The 19,008-nt window shown below is 42.0% G+C and overlaps 1 protein-coding gene across 1 annotated transcript; it reads right to left on the bottom strand.

Moving 5' to 3' along the window:
• Positions 1–1,827: 1,827 nt before the first annotated feature.
• LOC120743508 (GTPase IMAP family member 8-like) lies at positions 1,828–15,956 on the bottom strand. Its single transcript, XM_040047135.1, has 4 exons — positions 15,781–15,956; positions 8,470–8,496; positions 3,451–3,504; positions 1,828–3,161 (listed from the first exon to the last, which is right to left on the bottom strand). Exons 2-4 carry the CDS (start codon positions 8,486–8,488, stop codon positions 1,843–1,845), a joined length of 1,392 nt encoding a protein of 463 aa, XP_039903069.1. The 5' UTR covers positions 8,489–8,496; positions 15,781–15,956; the 3' UTR covers positions 1,828–1,842.
• Positions 15,957–19,008: the final 3,052 nt, after the last annotated feature.

The following is a 19,008-nucleotide window of genomic DNA, read 5'->3' as shown; positions in this document are numbered from 1 at the left end:
GCCACCCCGAGTCAGAGTACAGGACAGGTCGCCTCACAGAGAGACAGACAACCATTTGCACTTATGTTCATGGGTACTTTAGAAAGACCAATTAACCTAACCCCAATTACTGCATGACTTTAACTGTGGCAGGAAACCAGAGTACCCAGAGAGAACCCACTGCAAACTTGGCTATATTGCAGATTTGAACCCAAGACCTTATTGCTGCAAGGCAACAGTGCTAACCACTGTGCCACCGAGCTGTCAATCTAGACTTCAAAAAAGTAGGGAAGCTATGATTACAAGGCTTGATATAGAATTTTCTGCACGTTTTTGTCCTTTACAGGTAAAAACTCAAGGTTTGAAGTCTTGTGTGATCTTGTGAATTTTGTGAGTCCAGGCAACTAACCACAACTACAAGTTTGAATTTTGTAAATGTAACAACCACCCAATTTCATTTTTTTTGAGTGTATCAGCACAAACACCTTATACAAAATGTGAGACCATCTGTCCCAGAGCTAAAACTTGGACCAAAGTGAGTCATCAACAGGACAATGATTCCAAGCACAGCCAGACATCTACCACAGAATGGCTGAAAAAGAAGAGAAACAAAGTGTTGCAATGGTCCTGTCAAAGTCCAGACCTCAGCCTGATTTACATATGGAAAGTATTCTCAGTGCTTCACTTTTCCCACATTTTGTCATATTATAAGATTATTCCAAAATGGATTAAATTCCCTTTGTATCTTAAAATTCTACAAACAATACTTTATAATGACAAAAATGAAAAGCACACCTCTCTATTTACGGTCCCATAGGTGACAGTTCATGTCAGAGCATAAACCAAACCATGAAGTCCGAATAATTGTCTGTACATTTTGAGTCAGGATTGTTTCGAGACACCGATCTCAAGAAGAATATAAAAAAATGTCTGCAGGATTGAAGGTCCCACTGAGTAGGCACAATGTACATTTCAAATTCCTTTAATTTTAAATATGTTTATATTGTCTCCTGTAAAATAGTCAGATGTCTATTCATATTAATATACAGAATTCACCTGCTTGCTGCTACTACTGCACATTCACCCAGTGTATATACTATATGTCTGTATATATATATATATTTATATATATAATGTTCTTCCTCTACACCCCCCCCAATTTTTGCACATGTCGAGGAGCGTGTCAGCCTACATTTCACTGTGTGTTATACTTGTATAACTATGCATGTGACAAATAAAGAACCTTGAACCTTGAACCTTGAGTACAGTGGCCTCCATCACAAATGGAAGAAGTTTGGAATCACTAGGACTCTTTCTAGAGCTGGCTGCCCAGGCAATCTGAGTGATCAGGGCAGAAGGGCCTTAATCAAGGAGGTGACATAGAACTCAGTGTTCACTCTGACCTCGAGCATTTCTCTGTGGAGAGAGGAGAACCTTGCAAAGGGACAACTATTTATATAGCACTCCATCAATTAGGCCTATATGGTAGAGTAGCCAGACTGAAGCCACTCCTCAGTAAAAGGCACATGACAGCCCACCCGGAGCATAAAGGTACCTGAAGGACTAAGCTCATGAGAAACAAAATTCGCTGGCCTGATGAAACCAATATTGAACTATTTGGCCTGAATGTATCAAGAACGGTGGTATTTAAAGAGACTGAAGACACTCTGGATCACCTCTCATTACATCTGAGATAGTGTATAAGGCCTTGACGTCCAGTCTTTTGTGTTTAAAATGATAAATATAGTTTCTATGTACTTTTGCTCATAGCAAATATTATTTATTCTTAATCAAAAATATAATAGAAGTATAAGTCTAATTAATATGAGAAATGGAGTTTGATTAAGGAAAATTCTGTCTGTTCTAATGTCTGGATTTTATGTGTGTAGACATGATCTTCAACCTTGGCAGATTTATAAAAGTTTTATAAAACCGATGGTTTAGAAAATTTAAAAAGAAAAAGTACTTACAAAGGCCAACATCATGTGGTTTCAAGTTTTTCAGCTCCGCCTGGAGTGTGGTGATTTTATCCACACAGACACGTGTAAACATGGTTATTGTATAGTTTTTGTGAACTGTTATCTTTTCCACAGTCTCCAACAGTTCTGGGAGCTGCAGTTTCTCTTTGATGTTGAGAACAACAGATCTTCCCCCACAGCTCTCACAGAGCTGCTGGATGTCCTTGTTTTCATTTACAAAGTTACCAACAGCTGGATCTGTAGGATCTGAGTCCACAGTGAACAGAATCATGGTGAAGTCATTGACTCGAGAGCTGAATGTGTCCTGGATGGTCTTTAACTCTCCCTTGTCTTCATCAGTGAGGGAATCCACAGGTAGGACCAGGATGAAGGCATGGACACCCTCAGGATCACAGAGGGAGATACACCTGAGTGATTCCTCCATCACTGCCTCCTGAGGTTTTCCATACAAGGCAGGCAGCTCCACCAGGGAAACCCAACGTCCACACACCTCTCCCTGATGTTTAACACACTCTGATGAGTTGGAGACTGAATGAAGCTCAGTCTGACCTAAAATGGCCTTGGCTGCTGACGTCTTCCCTGCTCCTCTCCTCCCACACAGAACCAGGTTTAAAACACACTTTGGTCTCATGAATAATCCGCCATCCTCATCCTCAAATACATCACAGCTCAGACGATCTTCATTTATCTCCTTTGCTGTTTGAACCAAACGTGTTAACAGCTCTGAACGTTCAAAGCTCTTCTGGCACAGGTATCTGTATCTGCACATTCTGATCATTTCTTTTAGCGGTGGATGAGTCACACAGTTTTCAAATGAACTCTCTTCTCTGGATGTTGACATGAAGATTAGTGAATGGTCAAATGATCGATCACTGAACAGTTGAAGGACTCTGCAGAGTCTCTGTTTGTGATCCTCAGTGAAGTTTTCAGGTTGTAGAACCAGCAGGAACACATGAGGTCCAGGAGCAGAGAGCCTCACACAGGTTTCTACATGTTCCTTCAGTTTGTCCTGAGAGATTTTGGTGAGCAGCAGGTCTGGGGTGTTAATGACAACTATTTGTTTTTGCTCAAAGGGTGTACTGAATTCCACACAGCAGTCTGCTGCTCTTTCAGTACAGAACTTCTCCTCTCTTAGTATCATGTTCCCCACTGCTCTCATCTCTGACCAGCTGTTCCCTAGCAGAACCACCCTCAGCTCGGACACTGGGAAGAAAAGTAAATTATTTCCTTATTATTTACTTATTATATTTATTTAATTATTTACTTATTTCCACACAACTAAAGAGAATCAGAAAAGTAATTGACTTAAATTAAATTTAAATATTATGTGTTAATTGAAAAGTTATTTCTCCCCTCAAATTAAGAAATTAAAATCAATAAAACTTGAAGTAAATGCATGTATTTCATTCCACAGTCGTTTCACCACCAACACTAAAACACTTTACCTGGTACACCTCCATCACACATTATTATAAATTTTACACAGACTTACTGAAATTTGGCAGGATTTCATAACTGGAACTGCGTGTCAGTGGTTTCATATTATCTGTGAACGCAAGGGAAGACACGGAAAACTGAATCTTTAGTATTTCTTTTTAACCTACTTGTGTCACAAGTTGGAGTAGCACCAAAGCGCAAGCTTGAATATTTTGTAATTGCTCCAAATTCTATCACTTAAGCTAATTAGCTTTTAAAATCATTTTTCCCCAACTGCTTCGTATTTGTGTGTGGACTGAAGCATGTGCGTGTGAGTCCTCAGAAGTTACACGCAAATCATTGGACACACGTGTAAATCTTAGCTTTTGGACCACATCGTCTTAGAGATCAATAAATTGCATCTGGCCCAGCATTCACCCATTGCCCTGTTATTACTTTCCATTTTTCTTTTTGCACAGCACCATTTGTTCCTTACTTTTTCCTTTTTTCTCCATGTCACTGGTCTCTTTTTTGTTTTGGCTTTGTCTGACGCAGTTGTTTGTATTTCTAACTTTTCTTTTTCATATATCGTCATCTTTCTTCTTTCTGCTGTTGTTACATGTGTAACTTAATAACTCAGCTGTTAGCACAGTGGAGTCCAGTATGTACCGTCTCGAATGCACAAATTTGATTGGCTGAGTGAAGTGCTTAACTCGCATCCAATTCTTCTGTGCAATTCGGCAGCCACTGAACCACAACAATAAACACCAGAAAAGCTGCACCAGTTAAATTAGAAGCCCCACTTTAGGTATTAAACCATAACCGTCGGTTTCGGTTGTAGGTATGGGTCCGTGTAGGACAGCTTGTGGATCCAGATCCAGACTGTGCCCCCCCTTGTTAGTGACCACTGATCTAGAAATTTCTAGGTCAACAATCAAATAAATAGCAGCAGCAGTACTTAAAGGCTCGGTATGACAAATTTTAATGAATATGAATTTTTTTTTTTTTTTTAATTGTGAAAGAATAATTTTACTTAACATGGATGATAGGTGTTGTAGGGTTTGCACATAGAATCACACAGAAAACAGCTACTTCCAATGTGACACATAAGGTAGCTAAGGTTATTTTCATTCAATTTATAATCGAATAATTCATAATTTCATTTCTACATCTCTACAGTTGCCTCAAGGCGCTTTATATTGTAAGGTAAAGACCCTACAATAATACATACAGAGAAAACTCCAACAATCATATGACCCCCTATGAGCAAGCACTTGGCGACAGTGGGAAGGAAAAACTCCCTTTTAACAGGAAGAAACCTCCAACAGAACCAGGCTCAGGGAGGGGCGGGGCCATCTGCTGTGATTGGCTGGGGTGAGAGAAGGAAGACAGGATAAAGACATGCTGTGGAAGAGAGACAGAGGTTAATAACAGATATGATTCAATGCAGAGAGGTCTGTTAACACATAGTGAGTGAGAAAGGTGACTGGAAAGGAAAAACTCAATGCATCATGGGAATCCCCCGGCAGCCTACATCTATTGCAGCATAACTAAGGGAGGATTCAGGGTCACCTGGTCCAGCCCTAACTATATGCTTTAGCAAAAAGGAAAGTTTGAAGCCTAATCTTGAAAGTAGAGATAGTGTCTGTCTCCTGAATCCAAACTGGAAGCTGGTTCCACAGAAGAGGGGCCTGAAAACTGAAGGCTCTGCCTCCCATTCTACTTTTAAATACTCTAGGAACAACAAGTAGGCCTGCAGAGCGAGAGCGAAGTGCTCTGATAGGGTGATATGGTACTACAAGGTCATTAAGATAAGATGGGGCCTGATTATTTAAGACCTTGTATGTGAGGAGCAGGATTTTGAATTCTGGATTTAACAAGAAGCCAAAACAGGAGAAATCTGCTCTCTCTTTCTAGTCCCTGTTTTTATGGTTTAATTTGCACTTTTTTGCCAACTTGGAGGCTGGTCATCTATGAGTTTTCTGCATGAAAGGAAAGGCCCTAGAACAAAACTCCAGAGATCAACATTTTATTTTCAATGAGAATTGCATTAAAGAAACCATGAGTAATTGGTAGCACCTCATGAGCCCTCTTTAGCACAGAGACAGATGTGAATTCGATTTTATGTCTCTGCTTTAGTTTTATTAAATTTGGGCCACTGAAACAATTTCATTACTGTGAGTTTAGATTTTATGTTAAGCCCTTTTTATAACATTGGTCAAGTTTTTAAATCTGTTTTCCTTTTCTTTCAGCCTGAGCACATCATCTGATTTACGGACCTTTATTAAAAAAAACTTTTAGAACTATTGTTAGAAGTAAAATAAATTATAGTAAAATGTACTGCAGTGCATTTCATTGCAGAAACCTTTGATATTATTCATATATCTGTGTTGGGCAGGGTGTAAATATCAGGGCAGAATGGCCTATGTAAAATGTCTGTGAAGGTTCTCAGTCATCCAGGTCATCGTAGTCAAAGGAGATTGCAAAGAAAAGCGTCTGGACTTCTTTAAGTTACTTGAAGACGTTTCACCTCTCATCTGAGAAGCTTCTTCAGTTCTAAGGTCAAATGGTGGAGAGTCCCAGATATAAACCTAGTGGGAGTTTCCCCCCACAGAGGGACAAAAGGACCCCCTGATGATCCTCTAATCGCCTGAGCCAAGGTGTGAAACTGGGTGTGGGTCCCAATCAGCCAGAGTTTCGGGTGAGTTCATTGTGAAACCTGGCCCCACCTTATCATGCGAATTCCTGAGGTCAGATGGCCCAGGATGTGAGTGGGCGTTAAGGCGTCTGGGAAGGGATCTCAAAACTGGATTATAGATGGCAGAGAGTTGGTGTCGTAAGCCCCGCCTCTGTTCAAATATGGTCGCTCACAGTGGACATAGATGCTTCTTTCACTCCTCTTTCAAACCATCTGTCCTCTCTGTCCAAAATATGAACATTGGCATCCTCGAAAGAGTGACCTTTGACCTTTAGATGCAGATGAACTGCTGAGTCTTGTCCTGTGGGCTCTTCTATGTTGTGCCATGCGCTTGTGAAGTGGCTGTTTGGTCTCTCCGATGTAGAGGTCTGGGCATTCCTCGCTGCACTGTACAGCAAACACCACATTGTTAAGTTTGTGTTTTGGCGTTTTGTCTTTCGGGTGAACCAGTTATTGTCTGAGCGTGTTGCTGGGTCTGAAATGCACCGGGATGTCATGCTTGGAGAAAACTCTCCTGAGTTTTTCTGATACACCGGCTACATAGGGGATGACAATGTTGTTGCGTCTGTCCTTCTTATCCTCCCTCGCTGGTGTCTGGTCTTCTTTTCTGTGCCTCTTTGCTGACTTTAAGAACGCCCATTTAGGATAGCCGCACGTTTTGAGTGCTTCCTTTACACGTGTGTGTTCCTTCTTTTTTCCTTCAGGCTTAGAGGGAACATGTTCTGCCCGGTGGTGTAGGGTCCTAATTACTCCAAGTTTGTGTTCCAGAGGGTGATGGGAGTTCTCTTCTCTTCCGTTCTCTTCAATGTGCTGTGCACATTGAAGAGAACGGCAACCTCAACATCGAAGTTTACCGGAAGCCCACACACACGGACCAGTACCTCCTCTTTGACTCCCATCACCCTCTGGAACACAAACTTGGAGTAATCAGGACCCTACACCACCGGGCAGAACATGTTCCCTCTAAGCCTGAAGGAAAAAAGAAGGAACACACACATGTAAAGGAAGCACTCAAAACGTGCAGCTATCCTAAATGGGCGTTCTTAAAGTCAGCAAAGAGGCACAGAAAAGAAGACCAGACACCAGCGAGGGAGGATAAGAAGGACAGACGCAACAACATTGTCATCCCCTATGTAGCCGGTTTATCAGAAAAACTCAGGAGAGTTTTCTCCAAGCACGACATCCCGGTGCATTTCAGACCCACCAACACGCTCAGACAGAAACTGGTTCACCCGAAAGACAAAACTCCAAAACACAGACTTAACAATGTGGTGTTTGCTGTACAGTGCAGCGAGGAATGCCCAGACCTCTACATCGGAGAGACCAAACAGCCACTTCACAAGCGCATGGCACAACATAGAAGAGCCACCTCCACAGGACAAGACTCAGCAGTCCATCTGCATCTTAAGGTCAAAGGTCACTCTTTCGAGGATGCCAATGTTCACATTTTGGACAGAGAGGACAGATGGTTTGAAAGAGGAGTGAAAGAAGCCACTATGTCCACTGTGAGCGACCATCTTTGAACAGAGGCGGGGCTTACGACACCAACTCTCTGCCATCTATAATCCAGTTTTGAGTTCCCTCCCCAGACGCCCACTCACATCCTGGGCCATCTGACCTCAGGAATTCGCACGATAAGGTGGGGCCAGGTTTCACAATGAACTCACCCGAAACTCTGGCTGATTGGGACCCACACCCAGTTTCACACCTTGACTCAGGCGATTAGAGGATCATCAGGGGGTCCTTTTGTCCCTCTTTGGGGGAAAACTCCCACTAGTTTTAAATCTGGGACTCTCCACCATTTGACCTTAGAACTGAAGAAGCTTCTCGGATGAGAGGTGAAACGTCTTCAAGCAACTTAAAGAAGTCCAGACGCTTTTCTTTGCAAGCTCCTTTGATGGCCTATGTAAAAGCATACAGACTTCTTAGTGGTGCAAAGTTATTGGCACAAACAGCAGCATAGGAAAAATAAAGCAGCCAGCCTTTGTCTCTGCAACCAATCAGAGAACGCCTTACATTGCATCTCGATGCACTGCTTTTTCTCCAAGGACTGAAGCAGTCACAGAAATGTTAAATGGGATAACTAATCTGCTAATTAATATGTTAGCTAATTCTACAGCTAATCCCACAGTTAATCCCAAAACTAATCTATTTGCTAATATAATACCTAATCCATGAACTAACAGGAAAGGAGTGCAGTTAGAAGATTAATGTGAAAATGAGAACTGGAAACAACATTATAAATGTCAGTAATACATCTTTTGGAATAACCTTCTAGAACTAGTGTTTACATGTGTACATCATCAGATGTTATGTGAGCTTATGCAACCACCTTCAGTCTAATTTATTTTTTGAATAATCATTTGTTACAAGGTTTTAAAGAATGGATGGACTTACCAGTTCCTACAGTAGCCATGATGTGATCTGCACCCCCACAAAAAAAAAAAAATTAATAACATAATTAAATTTTATTTATACAGCGCCAAATCAGAACAGCAGTTGCCTCAAGGCGCTTTCTATCGTAAGGTAGACCCTACATTAATACATACAGAGAAAATACCCAACAATCATATGACCCCCTATGAGCAAGCACTTTGGTGACAGTGGGAAGGAAAAACTCCCTTTTAACAGGAAGAAACCTCCTGCAGAACCAGGCTCAGAGAGGGGCGGGGCCATCTGCTGTGATTGGTTGGGGTGAGAGAAGGAAGACAGGATAAAGACATGCTGTGGAAGAGAGACATAGATTAATAACAAGTATGGTTCAATGCAGAGAGGTCTGTTAATACATAGTGAGTAAAGAATGGTAAATGGCCTGTATTTGCATAGCACTTTACTAGTCCCTAAGGACCCCAAAGCACTTTACACATCCAGTCATCCACCCATTCACACACTGGTGATGGCAGCTACATTGTAGCACAGCACCCTGATGCCGCACTGCACAGAGCGCAGGCTGCCCGGACCCTTGGCGGCCCACCGGCCCCTCTGACCACACCAGTAGGCAACGATGGTGAGTGTCTGCCCACCCGGACACAACGACCGAGACTGTCAAAGCCGGGGATAGACCACGGCAACAAGCATTCCCTCGAAAGCTCCCGGCTCCTTTGGGACAGTCTCTGGTCGTTGTGGTTTGTGTCCTTGGGCGAGAAGGCGGACACTTCAACCCGTTGCCTCCTGGTGGTTGTCAGAGGGGCCGTTTGTGGCCGCCAAGTTTGTCCGTGCCTCCTCCGCCTCTGTCCCTTTTCTCTCCTTTTTCTTTTTCTTCCCCTTCTCTTCCTCCCCTTTTCTCCTTTTTTTCTTTTCTTTTTTTCCTCTTTTTTTCCCCTTTTCCCCTTTTTTTCCCTCCCTCTTCTTTCTTCCCTTTCCTCCCCCCCACCCTTTTTTTCCCCCCCCTCCTTCCTCCCCCCCTTCCGACTGCAAGGCAGCTACCATTTCCTCTCCAGCTTACGAGTCATCTGCTTTAGGCTACGTGTTTGAGAATTATACCACGGAGTCAGGTACTTCTGATTTGAGACCTTAGTTTTCACAGGAGCTACAGTATCCAGAGTCGTACGTAGTGAGGAGGTGAAATTATTAACAAGATAATCGACCTCTGTTGGAGTAGCGTTCAGATAGCTGCTCTGCTCTATGTTGGTACAGGGCATTGAAGATGATAACAGTGGGTGGATTATATTCTTAAACTTAGTTACAGCACTTTCAGAAAGACATCTACTGTGATAAAGTCTACTCTTCACTGCTGTGTAATCAATTATTGTAAATGTAAATGTTATCAGGAAATGATCAGACAGGAGAGGGTTTTCAGGAAACACTGTTAAATGTTCAGTTTCTATGCCATATGTTAAAACAAGATCTAGAGTGTGATTAAAGTGGTGGGTGGGTTCTTTTACATTTTGAGAGAAACCAATTGAGTCTAATAACAGATTAAATGCCATGTTGAGGCTGTCATTTTTAGCATCTACATGGATGTTAAAATTACCCACAATAATTATTTTATCTGAGAGGAGCACTAAATCTGATAAAAAGTCTGAGAAATCAGAGAAAAACTCTGTGTAAGGCCCAGGTGGACAATAGATGATAACAAGTAAGACTGGTTTCTGAGTTTCACAGCTGGGGTGGATGAGGCTAAGCATCAGGCTTTCAAATGAATTAAAAGTCTGTCTTGGTCTTTCATTAATTAATAGGCTGGTGTGAAAAATTGCTGCCACACCGCAATGTCTGTTTGGGAGCTGACACAGTCTCTATGGAGATGGGTTTTTGGGGGGTAGCAGGAGGAGAGAAGCTGCAGAGAGGCGTGTAAGACTGCAACTCTGCTTCCTGGTCCCAACTCTGGATAGTCATATTTTGGGGGGTTTAATAAATTTGTCCATATTTCTAGAAATGAGAGCTGCTCCATCCAAAGTGGGATGGATGCCGTCTCTCCTAACAAGACCAGGTTTCCTCCAGAAGGTTTGCCAATTATCTATGAAGCCCACATCGTTTCTGGGACACCACTCAGACAGCCAGCAATTTAAGGAGAACATGCGGCTAAACATGTCACTCTTGGTCTGATTGGGGAGGGGACCAGAGAAAACTACAGAGTCCCACATTGTTTTGGCAAAGTTGCACACCGATTCAATATTGATTTTAGTGACCTCCGATTGGCGTAACCGGGTGTCATTACTGCCGACGTGAATTATGATTTTACTGAATTTATGTTTACCCTTAGCCAGCAGTTTTAAATTTCCTTCAATGTCGCCTGCTCTGGCCCCTGGAAGACAATTGACTATGGTTGCCGGTGTCTCTAGCTTCACATGTCTGAGAACAGAATCACCAATTACCAGAGTTTGACTCCCGGCGGGTGTGTCGCCGAGTGGGGAAAAACGGTTAGACACATGAACAGGTTAAAGTGAAAGTGCAGGAGGGACAGGTGAAGAGGCCATGCTGCTATCGAGTTGGCTACGAGCTAAGCTAGTGAAACAGTAAAGACAGTGAGTGAATACTTTGGGCGACCGTGGCTCAGGGGGTTGGGAATCGCATCTGTAACCAGAAGGTCGCCGGTTTGATCCCTGGGCTCTCTGTCCTGGTCGTTGTGTCCCTGGGCAAGACACTTTACCCTACTTGCCTACTGGTGTTGGCCAGAAGGGCCGATGGCGCGATATGGCAGCCTCGCCTCTGTCAGTCTGCCCCCAGGGCAGCTGTGGCTACAACTGTAGCTGCCTCCACCAGTGTGTGAATGTGAGAGTGAATGAATAGTGGTATTGTCACGGTATGACCAGATTCTTTTACCTGGTGATTTTAATATACACGTCTGCTGCCCGGGGAAGCCCCTGGCTAAGGACTTTCTGGACTTAGTGAACTCTTTTAACTTTATTCAGTCTGTTAAAGGTGCCACTCAAGAACATGGTCACACACTGGACTTGGTTTTATCACATGGTTTATCTGTCCAAAACGTACTTGTCGAGGATGCGGTGTTCTCTGACCATATGCCTATTTTATGTGATATTGTTCTTTTTAATCCTGTTCTTAAGCGTGCTGTACCTGCTCGATGTTATCGTGCTTTTGGCTCAGATACTGCCGAGTGGTTTTCCATATTGTTTGACCAATTTATTTCTTATCCTCCTGAGTTGTCCATCTCAGATGGATTAGTTTCTTGTTTGGATTCTGCTTGTAAATCTGTCCTCGTCGCTGTCGCTCCTTTTATATTCAGACAATGCAAGCCAAAGGCTAGTCCTTGGCTAACTGATTTTACCAGAGCCGCTAGAAAAGAATGTAGAAGATGTGAAAGACGGTGGAAAAAAGATAGGCTGTGCGTCTCTATGGAAGCTCTTAAGACTAGCTGGAAAGTCTATCAGAGAGCAGTAAAGGCTGCCAAGCACTCCTATTTTTCTCAACTTATTGCTGCCAGCTTGCATAACCCTCGTGTTCTATATAACACTATAAATTCTGCACTTAATCCGGAAGGCTATATTCTTTTGCACTCTTCTGTGGTTATGTGCAATAAGTTTCTTAATTATTTTGTGGAAAAGGTTGCTAGTTTGAGACCTCCGACTCTACCTATTGCTGACCCAGCCATGCATGGTTCTTGCTCAAGTCTGTTCTCTGCTTTTCTACCAATTGTTTTATCTGATTTAAAGAAACTTGTGTTGAATGCTAAACCGTGTGGCTCTCCAAATGACGTTGTTCCTCCCCGTTTTCTTAAAAAGGTATTTCCTATCATCGGACCACATATTCTGAACATTATTAATACTAGTTTTTTGTCTGGTCAAGTACCTAGGGAATTTAAGCATGCAGTCATACATCCTTTACTTAAGAAACCAGGCTTAGAGAGTTCAGTCATATCAAATTTTAGACCCATCTCTAAGCTTCCCTTTCTTAGTAAGATTCTGGAAAGGATTGTTTATACTCAGTTGATGGACTACTTGAATGACTCTAAATTGTCAGAAATCTTTCAGTCCGGCTTTAAGCCATTGCACAGCACGGAGACAGCCCTCGTAAAAGTTATGAATGACATCCTGATAGCGACAGACCGTGATAAATATGCAGTGCTGGTCTTGTTGGACATGACAGCTGCATTTGACACTGTGGATCACGATTTGCTGATCTCCCGCTTACAGCACGGTGTGGGAATTACTGGTTCGGCACTTTTGTGGTTAAAGTCCTATCTTTTAAATAGGACATTTTGTGTTAAGTTGGGGTCGGCTTCATCCTCTGTGGCCCCTCTGCTTTGGGGTGTTCCACAGGGATCTATTCTTGGGCCGTTATTGTTTTCGTTGTACTTTTTGCCTCTTGGCGCGATTTTCCGAAAGCATAAAGTGCCATTCCATCTATATGCAGATGACTGCCAGCTCTACTTACCTTTTAGTCATTCTGATAGTCTCCCAACTGGACCTCTGCTTGACTGCCTTACTGATGTCAAAGCATGGATGGCAAACAACTTTTTAAATTTTAATGATCGGAAGACAGAAGCAATTTTATTTGGCCCAAATCGTTCTTCTCATACTCCGGATGTTGATCTTGCAGCTTTGACTTCCCAACTAAAGAGCTCGATCACAAATCTCGGAGTTAAAATTGATTCTGCACTCACCTTTGATGACCATGTAAACGGGGTGGTAAAATCAGCATTCTATCACCTCAGACGTTTATCAAAGGTTAAGCCCTTTCTTTCCAAGCATGACTTGGAAAGCGTTATTCATGTCTTTATTACCTCACGTTTAGATTATTGTAATTCTCTTTTAACAGGGGTTGGGCAGGGCACTTTGTCACGCTTGCAATTAGTGCAAAATGCTGCGGCACGATTTTTAACTGGCAGAAGAAAATTTGATCACATCACTCCGATTTTGGCCTCTTTACACTGGCTTCCAATTGAATTCAGGATGGTTCAGGAGGTTTTAAAGTCCTTTTATTGGCTTTTAAATCTCTAAATGGTCTGGCACCTGTTTATTTGTCTGATTTGTTGAAGCCCCACGTCCCCACTCGTTCCCTTCGGTCAGCTGAGCAGTTGCTGCTTTCGGTCCCAAAGTCACGGCTGAAACTTAGAGGAGACCGAGCGTTCTCTGTTGCCGCGCCGATGCTTTGGAATAACCTTCCTCTCCATATTAGACAGGCTGCATCAGTGCCAGTTTTTAAGTCTTTATTAAAAACCAATTTTTATTCCCTGGCTTTTAACTCTGTGGGTAACTGACATTTTTATTTTATTTTTTTATTTTTTATTTTTTATTTTTTTTTATTTTTTTCATTTTTTATTGCTATGTCTGGTTTTATTACTATGTGCATATTAGTATAGTACAGCACTTTGGTCTACCAGGTGTGTTTTTAAAGTGCTATATAAATAAATAAATGATGATGATGATGATGATTGTAAAGTGCTTTGGGTGCCTTGAAAAGCGCTATATAAATCCAATCCATTATTATTATAATAAATTAAATAGTGAGTACACAGAAAGTGTGCTCTGGATGAAGGACGTGAAGATTATACTATGAAAAAAGAAGTTATCTAAAAGTTTTTAATTAAATTGCTATGCAGATAAGCTACTCAAACACACCACTGTGTAGGACAGGAATAGGAAGTGATACTCAGTGCCACAGAGAGAGTGAACACCAAGTGACAGTGTCACCCAAAGCATGCATTCAGGTTTAAGGATGTAGGTTTGAGTAAGCTTTAGTGAAACGTAGTAACCTTTAAAGCAACATAAGGGAACTTTTACTTATGTCAGTGTTCTGTGATTTGGATGGCTTATCATAAAGGTATGTCCTCTAACTTTTCACCATTTTCACAGGATTTGAAAACACACACACACACACACACACACACACACACACGTACACACACACACACACGTACACACGTACACACACACACACACACACACACACACGTACACACACACACACACACACACACACACACACACACGTACACACACACACACACACACACACAGACATGAATGCAGTTAGTCCTGTTCAGTGTGAGCTAACAAGTAAAAACCGGTATTTCACAATCCATTCGTTGAAAATGTTCTACAGCTACATTGTCTGAAATTCAGTTGTCAAATAAGAGTACTGTAAAATAAAGCTGAAATAAACATGACTCAGAAATATCAGAAGTGCCTTAGATTAAGGTGTAACTCTTACAGTAGCTATATAATAAAGATAAAAATGGGGGAAAGATGGCATCAAAGTTAGAGGGAGAAAGCAATTAAAGGAACTCGTGAAAATCAGATAAGAGCCATAAGTTGTAACCGGCATGTAAGTGCAGAGGTCCCAGGGATGGTGCCACTAAGACAAATATGAAATCCCTGCATTACAGGTGATGTTCAGGGGCAAGGAAATGCAGTTTACTTGGTTCACCTCCCTCTTGTATTTCAGTAGTGGGGGGTCCATCCCAGCACCCTAGGTGCATCTGCCCAGAATATTTAAATTAAAAGCTAGCTGTTAGCAACAGGTCATCCCTTCCCTGCTGCTTCACACTGGTCACCGCTGTAAATCTTGATCCCCCCCCCCCCCACACACACACACACACACACACCTTTTCTCTTATTTTTTCCTCTCACCACTTTTTTCCCCCACTGTTCTCTGCTTTCTTATATTTTTCCAATCTTGCCTTTACTCCCTGTGTGTTCCAGCATAATCGATTGGACAATGACATGAACAATAAAATAAAGTAAATTAATAAAACAAAAACATTAACAAGCGTACAGAGTCTATTACTCCTCATAGGAAAGCAAATATGTCTGGCAATACAAAGCATTCAGACCATAATCCTGCTTCTACAACTGCTGAACAGGACAGGTTAAAAAAAAATCCCATCCTAATTATGTTCACCATGTATTCTGATACCACATTAATGTTACCTTTCTCACTTCACAGCTGTTGCTAGCAGTGAGGCCTGGTTACTAGTTGTTGTTGGCATATCGGTTAATTTCCAGTAAGGAAGTTAAATAAATTAAATGGAAAGATTAAGACAAACGTGATCACTTTGCTCAGTTACAGTTGAGTAATATGTGCAGTAGTAACCTTGGAAAAAAAGATCAAACAGCACTATTCTTCTACACCGTTTCTGCGTGAAATCTGTCCTCAACCTGAACTCAAACTAAACCTGAAGTTATAAAAAGTAATTGAAATCTGGAATTCAGTGCGAGAGAGAAGCCTTTTTCTGTCCCTTAGTTCAACGAAGCTGTTTGCAGCACATTTACCCTTTTATCAGCAAAAAAGGCTTGAACACAAACTCACCCGACACTCATGAGACTAATTTGTCTTCCAAGTTTGTCCTCTCGTGCTGCCAGTCATCAGTTATTAAAATCAGTCACTATAGCCAACACACTGACTACCGCGGTCAAGTGAGCCGTCATTTGTGAGCCGCAGTCAAGCCAGCCGCCTCTTATCCGCCGCATAAATTTTCTTGCGCGTCTACACTAGCTATTACGGCAGCGCCTTTTCCTCCTTCTTTACCGATCGTACGCGCGCGCGCAATCACACATTGGGTAGGGACAGCCTGGTTGCGTCATAATCAAAAATTCATTAACAATCATCCTTAATGGTTGATGTCCAATTTTCAACACATTTCTCCTCTGGGACACCTACTGTACCTCTGGGCCACGTTTCACCTCAGTCTGCTGCATCAAAATTTGTGCAATATTAGTGGAACAAAAATGCTGCTGAGAGAGTCATGACAGGGACTACAAAGCGACAGCATATTTCACCCATATTTGCTTGTCTTCACTGACTCCATTTGAAATCCAAATTAGAATTTTTGAATCTTTTTCTCACATACAAGGTCTTGAGAAATCTGGTTCTAGTTTACGTTAAAGTCCTCACAGTATATATCCCTAAATGGCCGCCTATCTCTTTTAGACTGCAGGCGTACTTGTGGTTCCTATAGTATTTTAGGGTTGAATGGCAGACAGAATCTTCAGCACTCAGGCCTCTCATGTTTTGTGGATACAGCTCCCAATATTAATTCAGTAGACAAACACCTGTCTCAGCTTTTGAGAGCCTTAAAACCTTCTGTTTTGACAAATAATACAGTTAGGATCGATCAGGTGACCCTGAATCTTCCCTTATTTGTGCTGCATTAAGCCTAGGCTCCTGTGGGATTCCCATGATATATTTATTTTTTCTTCTTCACTCTCTCTGTGTTTATACACCTCTCTGCATTTAATCATTATTTAGTATGTATTGCTTGCTCTCTTCCATAGTTTATATGTTGTCCTGTCTCCTCCCATCAACCTCAGCCAGTTACAGTAGGCTGTCTCTCCTTGAGCCTGGTTCTGCCAGATGTTTCTACCATTTCAAATTGAGTTTTTCCTTCCCACTCACTAAATGTTAGCTCATATAGGGTCATTAAATTGTTGGGGTTTTCTTTGTATTATTGTTGTGTTTTAACCAACAACATAAAGTGTCTTGAGGCGACCGCTGTTGTGATTTAGTGCTAGATACACAACATTTAATTGCTTACACCAGAATGAATTAAATTGTATAAATTCAAATTATATATTCATTGTTGAAATGTTTTGTTTTGGGGGGCTTTATAAGAAAGCCCTCCGCAAAGCCAGAACATCTTACTATTCATCACTGATTGAAGAAAATAAGAACAACCCCAGGTTTCTCTTCAGCTCTGTAGCCAGGCTGACAAACAGTCAGAGCTCTTTTGAGCCAACCATCCCTTTAACGTTAACTAGTAATGACTTCATGAACTTCTTCACAAATAACATTTTAATCATTAGAGAAAAAATTACCAATAATCATCCCACAGATGTAATATTATCTACAGCTACTCTTAGTACCATTGATGTTCATTTAGACTCTTTTTCTCCAATTGATCTTTCTGAGTTAACTTCAATAATTACTTCCTCCAAACCATCAACGTGTCTTTTAGACCCCATTCCTACAAAACTGCTCAAAGAAGTCCTGCCATTAATTAATGCTTCGATCTTAAATATGATCAACCTATCTCTAATGATCGGCTATGTACCACAGGCCTTCAAGCTGGCTGTAGTTAAACCTTTACTCAAAAAGCATCTCTAGACCCAGCTGTCCATGCGGAACATGCTTGAACTTGGTGTGTGGGATGCATTTGTGCTAGTTGTGCAAAACTTTCCTAGCGACGATTGGGCTGAAAGCTACGCTGAAGTTGTCAGCAGTCAGTTAGTGTGAGCTTGCCATAGTGTGAGGTGCACACTTTGCCTCTGTGTTTTCCCTTCAGGAGTGTGGAGACGAGAGGGCAGCAAACACAGGTGCACGGACACTAGGAGAAGACACAGCATGGGAGTCAGTGGTGCACAGGGATTTGTTGCGTGTTTGTTTGCTGTGTGGATGATTTTACTACACTGTAAATAAGTGCACTGCTTTCATCTCAAGAGTTTGGATCCTCCTTCCCCACATCCTGCCAGCACATACCGCGACAGATGTAGGACACTTAATTTCCTTTTTTTTTTTTTTTTTTTTTTTTTTTTTTTTGTGTCCCGTTTGGATCTTTAGCCATCAGAATTGTTGTCTTAAGGCCAAGAAAGATGCCAAGCGGATTTATTTTACCAAGTGGATCATCATGGCCTTGCCATATTGGTCCATTTGATTGACCTTTATTATAATTATGAATTTATTTTATTTTCAGTTGCTGCAAACGGGACAGACATGACTGGAGGATAGGACAGAGAGAAAGAATGAAAGAAAGAGAGGGAGAGAAAGAAAACCAAATGGGAGAAGAGACGGTGAGAAGGGGGGGGAGAAAAACAAAAAAACAAAAAAAGAAACAAACAAAACACCTGGGTCACCTGTATGGAGAAAAAAAACAGAAGAGAAAGCAAACAACAAAGAGCAACATAATAAAAAAAACGGCACCATCACAATAAACTAGCTAGCAGTAGATATCAGTAGATACTAAATAATAAATGATATTGTGCAGCACCCAAGATAGACAGCGCACAATGTGCTTTGAGGCAGCAGCCAAGAAAGCTGTAGTCCGCGTCTGTGAATACCCGTGTGTACACCTGTGTGCATACCTGTGTGGATCAGCATGCTTGCATTCCAAAGGTTTCTCCATGTAACGATCTGCTAGGGAGTGTGGGGAGCCACAGCCCCGTCCTCAAGGACATGAAGCAGGTGAGGAGAGAAAAAAATACAGGAAATACAGAGAAAAATAACAAAAGAGCACAAGGAAGAAAAAAAGAGGGGAAGACAGCAGACAAAAGGGAAAAGGCAAGAGAGAGGACGAGAGTATCAAAGAGGAGCGAGAAGAAGAAGCGGAGGAAGCAAGGAGAAGAAAGTGGGGAGGGGAAGGGAAGAGAAAGCGGCAGAGAAGAAGGAAGAAAGACGCACTTCGTGTGTGAGCGCTGTGGAGGACGATTTGTGTTTCGAACAATCAAGACGAAAAATCCTGTCAGCCCCGAAACCTGTTGGAGCCTGTGGAACCGCTCACCGTTCACAAACCCTCACCTCCACTGTTCCGGTTCGTGGGATTAA

Source organism: Simochromis diagramma, unplaced genomic scaffold (genome assembly GCF_900408965.1).
Source record: "Simochromis diagramma unplaced genomic scaffold, fSimDia1.1 OVJJ01000149.1, whole genome shotgun sequence".
Taxonomy (NCBI): domain Eukaryota; kingdom Metazoa; phylum Chordata; class Actinopteri; order Cichliformes; family Cichlidae; genus Simochromis; species Simochromis diagramma.
Note: the sequence above shows the minus strand (reverse complement) of the source record. Positions and strands in the feature narration are given on the sequence as shown.